Raw genomic sequence first — 8,568 nt, 5'->3', positions numbered from 1 at the left:
ATTACATAGGTCTTGTTCCTTCTTGATTCTTCTCAGAGAAGTGGGCTAACTTAGCCAGCTGCATACGTAATTACGTTATATCCGCTCCCGTTTTGGTTTTGCAACTCCCGCCAGTACTGGAGGAAAGGGAGGAGTTTAGGAGGTGGGTGTGCGTCACATTGAAAATTCTCTTCTGTCATTGAACTGTAAGTGTACTTTGCTTGTTTGTCATGGAGGGTGTGGATTAAAACAGAAAGTCAGTAGTCAAAATACGGACCACTGAGCACAATCCCCCTTAGGAACGCAGAAAATACCGGAACCCCCTAGAGCCTAGACGGAGGACGGAAAAACGAAGCAGTTGAATATATTTTAATAGATCATCTATGGTTTAGAGTAGACGAGCGGACAATTTCAACTGCAGCCGCAAACAATGCAGTTTTAGGTAGTGTCATTATGTGGCTTGTTCCTTGTGCTGTGTAATCAGCCATTTAAAATGGCAAGTTATTACTAGGCATCTTCCGAAGTTCAACTTAGTTATTTTGACTAAAAAATAAAGAACCTATCCATATCCCTATGCAGAAAGGTGCGCCATTTAGACTTATCAAGCTTCACAAGTCTGCAGAGCCTCGGTGCCTGAAGACAGTGTCTGTTGCATGACACATGTCATTATTACATCCTTATCAAAACATTTATTATATTCAAACCATTAAGTAAAAAGAAAAAACTATAAACAGAAATGTTTTCATCATTTTGTATCTAGTAGGCCTACTGATGCTTTCTGGAAAAAAAGATGAAAACAGAGCCACGTTCTATCGCTTTATAGTGGTTATTTACTTTCCTAATGTAATGTGACCCAAATTATTTGTTGTAACTTGGCTACATCCTGATATCAGTTAGGCAGGGATTTATCTCTTTCAGGGAAAAAAAAAAATCAAGAAATAGCAAAAGTATCTCTTTTGTATCAAATTCTTGTATGAAAGTGGAATTTCGTTTTTGCCTTGTGTGATAAATTGTTCAGATGGCATCATGTTGGGTATGAAACTTGACCAGGAGTTGGAAGTATTATTTCAGAGACATTCAGTCATCAAATTAGTGGAACGGTCCTGCTAATGAAGAAATAAAATTAATCGGCCAGCTGAAATACATTTCTAAAACATTTTTATAAAATGGCAAGCCAAGATAAACAGTAGGCCTTAAACACTGCCATCTACAATTACTGGCAAACTGCAGCAGGTCTACGTATCACCTTTGTGTTAAAAAAACGGTCCTAGCTGGAGTGTTAGGAAGATCTGCTTTAAGCTGAAGCATATGTTAACATTATCTTACATCAAGAATTGCTGATTGATTATTGTATAATGCAATATACTATATAAATACTTCTGAGTCCGTTTCTGAAATGGCTCTCAGATTGCAAACCAGTAGCTAGCTACAGTATGTATGCTTTACCAAAGGAATTTGTTAATGATTTACCCAGTTAGGATAGCTGTGTGTTGTATTTAACACACAGCCATGTTTTATTAATACAGCTAGTTGGCTAGGCTTCATGCTCTTAATTTTTACTGGCCACTGAACTGACTACTTGTACATGTGAGTAAGGTGGTTTTGTTGGTGAAAATATTTTGCAAAGATTGCTGAGAATAACATAAGACACACAATGTGATCAATACAAAATGTTAAACGGTTAAAATCACAAACTCTGTGTTCTAAAAATAACGATGGCTTTGATATTGTGTTTAAAAAAGACTCCACTCTGAATCTGAGGCACAGCTTTAATGTAAAAATATATTCAGTACAGTCTTTCATGAGAAAGATGCCTGGAAGCAGCAGAGGAAACTGTAATGAAATATTCAGAACGTTTTTTACATGAGAAACATTGCATAAAACCCTCTAAGAAAACATTAATGAAAGCAAAGATGTAGAGACTGATTAATTTGTCACTGGAGAAAGTAGCCTACAGCAATAAAAATGTAACATTTAAAGAAATAATTATAAATGATGGGTGTAATCTTAGATGCAAAAGAAGTAATGTTATCAAACCAATCCCTTGAAAAAACAACTGTTTCTATGTTTTTGGCAAAACTGTTTTTATTATTTTTTTTGCATCGGTTCTATATATGAAGTCTTTGGCTTGAAAAAACCAACCTTCAGGACAACCTGAAAAATCTCATGGTCAAGGCACTTCATTCATACAAAAACAGTACCTGCAATTAATCGTTCATGTAATGAGATAGATTCCAAACCTCTTAAGCAATCTATTCGTCTTTCAAAAAAAGTAATATTTCCATATTCTTATTATAATTAAGTGATAGACTTAATCTAAATTTTAAAGTACTGATAGGTAAATTACTTTCCAATGAAACAGGACAGTGAAATACACACATGTGCTTATTCAGTAAACAATCTATTGCATTGTTCAGTGCTTGCCCCCCTGCTATTAGATCAGGCATATGTTGCACACTCATTCAGTGGTGGCCACTTAATCCCCATTCAAATCTGAGTATTCTGTCAGCGTTACAATAACATTATAGTAACATGATCATGTGACTACAGTATGATTACAAAGAACATTTTAAGAATGTTACATCTACACAAGATTTTAACCTTGATAGAAAGTTACAGCTGAAGTAGAACAGGGTAGCTGAATTAACCTTCACGTAGGGCCGGCAATAACAACAATAACCATAAAATAAACATAATGACTATTAAAGGTGCATACATGAAGATTGCTTTTGCATTTAAATTAAGTGATTGCTTCCTTACATAAAAATTGCACTATGGGTAAGATGTTACCCTTGTCCTTCCTTCATCCCCTAAGTGTCTATGGCCTCTATAGAGTCTACACTCTCGGAGTCCGAGCCTTCACTGTGGATTGGGATTGTTTCCATGCCAACCTTCCCCATGGCAAAGTTGATGAAGACCTAGGCATGGGAAGACGATCACAGTTAGGACAAATGGGAGTGTAAACAGCGTCACCTGCATATGCAGTCCCCGAGCCCACGATGCCCATTGACTAATATACATCAAACTGTGCCTCCCGTCTCCTGTAATTTTTTTAATGATTTTTAATGTTATTTTACATTTTAATGCATATGGACAAGGTGTCAATGAGCGGCATACTACAGAAGTGAAGTGTCCCTATAAGTCATAGGTGGAACGGAAAAACTCCCTAAAGCCCATGTACTTTCAAAATGGAACTCAAAACCCTGTATGCACTTTCTCTTCTTCCTTGTGTATCATTGTTTTGGTGAACAGATTTTCATTTTGAAATTCAATGTGAAAAAATGTATAGACACAGCTGGAAAAGGAAAAGTGTCTTTGTATGAAAACATTGTAATATTGTTTAAAACTAAATAAAAATTAAGTTTAAAAAAGAGAAACATGTAATTGGCAATCTATCTCTCACTCACCTCATCCAGGGTGGTCTGGCTGACGGAGAAGTGCTTGATCTGCAGCTCGGCCTTGTGGGACTCCAGCTGGTCGAAGATGTCAGCCACGCCCCCAGGGGCCACAGGCACGTGGTATTCCACCATGGCCGAGTGCTGGTCCTGTGTGGGGGGGTCAGGCACACCTTAGCGGGCTGGCACAAACATCACTAAGCCCCACTATGCACTGTGCCCACTGGCACTGACACTGAGACTGATACACTGCTGGTGGTGAGGTTAGCTGTGCGTCTAACACCCCAACTGAGGGGGACAGTGCATTGTAAACAAAGTTTATAGTAAACAGTGAATACAGTAAATTGTGACTACAGCCCATTATAAACATAGTGCTTTGTAACACAATGCATTGTAAAAACAGCACATTGTCAACATAGTGCACTGTAAAGACCGCTCATTGCAAACACAGTGCATTATAAAAATAGTGCAATGTTGAGGGCAAAGTTTATGATCTACAAAATACGTATAGGGCACCTTGTGCTGTTCCCTGGAAAAATTCAACCCATGCATGAAATTTACTTAAATTTTCCCAGAGGACTAGTATAATTTCAAACTCCTAACAGATGTTTAACTGAATATTTTGCATGATGAAATTGATGAAAGTACTGACACAGAACAAAACTGTAGCCCTTTCATAAAGGTGTACAGGTTGACACTGTTTTAAGTATCAAGTAAATGAAAAAAATGAACACATGATATTTTAAACAAGGGCCCTTGGTTTAACTTCTGATTTCCTAGCTTTCAGGGTTTCATTGGAAAAGGCCTGCTTTGACAGATAAGGAACATTATTGAAGGGCAGGGCTGGTTTTCAAAAGTAGAATAAGCCCAGAGCAATTATGTGAGCTGGCAATCTGCATTGCTCTGAAAGGTATGTCACGGCCTGTTTGGCACCGGAGCCATGGCTAAGCACAGCCAGAGCCGCTTTTACTGTGTAGCTCGTCACGCCTCACCTTCAGGTACGTGCTGGGGAACCGGTGCTGCATGAAGTCTGTGATGACGTTCACATCACAGGAGGCCACCGCCAGGTACATCTTGACGGTAAACCCGCTGCCGAACCTGAGAGATCAGGACAGAAGACCTCAGTCATCCAATCTCTATATTACTGTCATTATTGTGCTTTTTTCCCACCAGTGGCCTTTGCCCATCTTGCAAACAGTACTAATTTTAGAACGTTATAGAACATTTTATCACTAGCCAGTTAGACCAGTTAGACTATTGTCTATTGCTCTGTTTTCTAGCCTTTCAAAAAATCAAAAGAGTAGCTGTAACTTGTACAGAATGCAGCTGCAAGAATTCTTACACGTTCCAAAGAGGGCACATATTATTTCCCCAGTACTTCAGTCACAGCGTTGGATACTGGTTAGTTTTAGAATAAATACTGAAGTTATTTCAGTTGTGTTTAAAGCTCTTAATGGCTCAAAACCTGAATACATTTCAGATCTTTTAACATTTCCAAATCAGCCAGCCAGAACCTTCAGATCTGCTAAAAAAAGCTCGTATGTGTTCTCAATGTTAATTTTGTACCAAAGGTGGTGATGAGTCCTTTTCTGTGTATGCACTAAAATTAAGGAACAGTTTACCACATAAAATAAGAGAAGCTTCATCTATTGCTGACCTTTGAGACGTTTAAGTCTCAAATGAAAACTCCTTTTTTAAGATGGTCTTCATATAATTGTTATTGATTTTACCCCCATTTTTTCAGTTTATTATTTCTATCCACTTCATTGATTCTGTATGCATTTTCCCCTCATTTTGAAGGTATTGTCTTTTTTTATTCCACTGTGAAGCGCTTTAGACTGCTTGTTTCTTTGTATGAAAGGTATTCTACAAATAAAGTTTATAACTACTGTCATGATGATGATGATGATGATGATGAGGATTATGATTATTATTGTTGTCTCTGTTGTCCTGAGGGGATCGTATACTCTGCAACAGTAAAGGCTGCTGCAGTGTTTCTGTGCTATTCTCAGTCAAAGGATCAAAAAACAGAAAGAAAAAAAAAGGCGAGGGGGAGAATGGAGAAACAAAGTGAATGGATTACAGTCATCCTGAGCAGAGGCAGACAGAGGGGAGCTGACCTGTTCTTGATGTGCTGCAGAGAGCCCAAGCACCTGAACTGGCCCTTCACCATGATGGCCAGACGTGTGCAGAGGGCTTCACACTCCTCCATGCTGCAAGACACAGTCGCGCGTCAGCAACTCGGCAACATCACTCACTCGCTCGGGTATGTGCAGCGGGGGGGGGGAGGGTGAGAAAAGCTGTGCACAGTACCTGTGGGAGGTCAGGACCACGGCGCATTTCCCCTTCACCTCCTCTGAGATGATCCTCCACAGGTGGCGCTTGGAACGGGGGTCCATCCCTGAGCTGGGCTCATCCTGGGAGGGTTAGGAAGAAGGGGTGAGGGGTGGGATATACATCAACCCACATGCAGAAGCAGCCCCTCTGTGCCAACAGCATGGAGCATGTTGCTTTTTACTTTGTGCACATCACTCAGCACACACACACTCATTTACGACAAGTTCAAGTGGGTCACACAGGGCTCCTATACCTATCAGAGTGGAAAGCATGCTGTGTGCCAAGAGAATAGCAACCTGCCCAATAGCTTTACTCCATACCGCTAGAGTGGGTTGAGAAACATTTAGTTTGGAACTGGCCATAATCCTATCAACTGCTATAATTTCAGGTGATCATTTGTATTTATGCATCTTATTCTAATGTATCTTTTATTTTTCAAGGAAGCCCCATTGATATTGATCTGTTTTCAAAGCCAACTAGTAGGAAATATTGGCACACAGTTAGGAACACGTTATAAAAGGCAGTGTCAAAAATGAAAAACAGTAACATTCTAAGAGACACTAAAAACTGATAAAGCAACAGCCATTTTGAATTAAAAAAAAGGTTCAGTCTTCAGTTACAATACTTCAAATTATTCACAGAGAAATGGCAGGATCTAATCAGAACTGTTTTTCTAGCAAATTCCAACACGACTGGGCATAATAAATAAAATGGTCTTTCAATGTTCAGTTCATGGGCAGGGTATTTTAACATAAACTGCCACTGATAATAAACTAATAAACTGCTCTGCTTGGTACTCAGTCAACACACAAGATACACCCATAACATCGTCTGTATTTACTATTGTGATTGTACATTCTAATCTAATCACTCTAAACACTGTAATTAGTTGCTTGATCTGATTAGAGTGTTTAGAATTGTTATAGTCATTGCAATTAAGGAGAAAAATGATATGTCATCTTGTGCCAACTGCTATTGTGTTGTTTTTGGCTGCCTCATTTGATTGTCTACTTAATGCCTGTTATCTGTCATGATCTGAGGAAGCACTTGGTGGTATGAATTGATGGGTATTGTGGAATGACACTACACCACAGTGACATCTTGTGCATTTCCTCACCAGAAGCAGGATCTGAGGGTGCCCAATCAGTGCCAGGGCGGTGGACAGCTTCCTGCGCGTGCCACAGCTGTAGTTCTGGCTGGTGTTGTGTCTGTGGGAGGCCAGCTCCAGCTTCCTCAATAGGTAGTTCACCACCTGTGGAGAAAACATGTAACTGAGCAATGGTGGAGCAGAGGATTATGGGATATGTCCCCAGACTCACATTGTATCCGTTTCCCCAGAGCTGACAAATGATTTAAGACACATCCTATGTCTAATTACATTAGATAATCCACAAGATGCCTTTGTTATGGCAAAGCACTTCTCTTGTTCTACTGCCAACCTTTAAAATGTAATTTTCTCTGTCATTCTCTCTCTGTATAATCAACCGCACATAAAATATGAGTCACGTTCCCTGCTTTTTTGTATTCTCACAGTTTCAATTCAAATTTAAGAAATGACAAAACAGCGAGCCTTGTAGCAAAATTGTGACTGGATCTGAACATTACAACTACAGAGCACTTGACATTTGGCATCGTGTAAAATGGAGCATTTGACATTTAATTAAACTGCGCTCACACATGTAGTGTGTATTATTTGTACATTTAAAAAGCACTTCCACAACAGACTGTGTTTGCCTTTCATTTACAATGACCAGAGTGGCCCACTGGTTATTAATATGCCATCTATATAGGCAGCCCAGACACCCGCATCTCTCCAAAAAATGGAAATTTCCATGAATCTGACGTAATTCACACACTGCGGATCTCCTCTTGTGTTCCAGACCAGCCCAGGTTAATGAACCAAACAAATTGGAAGTCCCAGCACATTACCAGCAAGAACATTACAAGCACGCCTGCGCAAAAAAGGCCCTGGTGAGACTCCTCTATCAGCTTGCTTGAAAAATGTAAGGCTGGAGCAGGCCGACGCTGCGGCTCACACCAGCCAGCACGTAATATCCACACAGCATTGTGGTAACGCTGTATCATCATTATGAGAGCCTCAGATCTTAAATGGGCCGCTGGTATTTCAGTAGGCTCCTCAGAATGCACTTTCGTTGACCTGAAATGACTCACCTCGTTAAAAGTAAGAGGAAGCAAGGTCTTAGACCTGCAACATGCCCCGTTCCCTTCATCATCCCCTGTTATATCCGCAGAAGCAGACAGATGGGCGAAATATAACCCTGTCCCAGCAAATTAACTACTGCTGATGTCACGCCTGTTATCACCATCAAATTTATTATTCCGTTTTGCTTCGCAACAATAATGACAATGACGGCAATTAGTGCTGCCATTATAATCTCTGTGTCGGATTCTTATCTTCACAGTTTAGGGTTGTCAGCGCTTAGCGCTGTTAGCATTGTTGACGGTAATAGGAGGCAATGTTCCAAATTAAAAGCAAACGCTGGAATAAAGAAGGAGAGAGGCAGATTTTTTTTGAATAATGGAGTCAGGAAGGGTACCATGGATGATGGCACAGATAGCATGCGGATAAAACTGCGCTTCTGCTCTGTGACTGGCAGACTCTACACCCTCCATCTTTCATCTGCCTGGTGGCTGAAGCTAAGTGGGGCTGGAACCGGCCGGTATTTGGATTGGACTGGATCCTGGGAAAATCTGGTTGTTGCTGGAGGTGGTGTTGGAGTGCCAATGGGAGGCAGGAGAAAACCAAAGCACTAATGCTGTCATGGAGACACTGTGCTAAAGCCAGCTTTCGAATGAGAGGTTAACTGAGGTCCTGACTCACTACGGTCATTCAAGA

The 8,568-nt window shown here is 40.3% G+C and overlaps 1 protein-coding gene across 2 annotated transcripts in view; it reads right to left on the bottom strand.

Moving 5' to 3' along the window:
* Positions 1–1,922: 1,922 nt before the first annotated feature.
* abca12 (ATP-binding cassette, sub-family A (ABC1), member 12) overlaps positions 1,923–8,568 on the bottom strand; it is a 72,548-nt gene continuing 65,902 nt past the window's right edge. Inside the window, exons 66-71 of one of the 2 annotated variants that reach the window (XM_036545149.1) lie at positions 6,829–6,963; positions 5,688–5,791; positions 5,495–5,587; positions 4,367–4,472; positions 3,387–3,524; positions 1,923–2,897 (exon numbers count right to left, since the gene is read on the bottom strand). In XM_036545149.1, coding sequence (XP_036401042.1) covers positions 2,790–2,897; positions 3,387–3,524; positions 4,367–4,472; positions 5,495–5,587; positions 5,688–5,791; positions 6,829–6,963 — 684 coding nt within the window. In that variant the 3' untranslated portion in view covers positions 1,923–2,789. The remainder of the gene's footprint in view (positions 2,898–3,386; positions 3,525–4,366; positions 4,473–5,494; positions 5,588–5,687; positions 5,792–6,828; positions 6,964–8,568) is intronic. The other variant, XM_036545148.1, reaches the window with a different exon arrangement.

Source organism: Megalops cyprinoides, chromosome 14, assembly GCF_013368585.1.
Source record: "Megalops cyprinoides isolate fMegCyp1 chromosome 14, fMegCyp1.pri, whole genome shotgun sequence".
Lineage (NCBI taxonomy): Eukaryota > Metazoa > Chordata > Actinopteri > Elopiformes > Megalopidae > Megalops > Megalops cyprinoides.
This window is presented reverse-complemented; position numbering and strand designations above follow the sequence as displayed.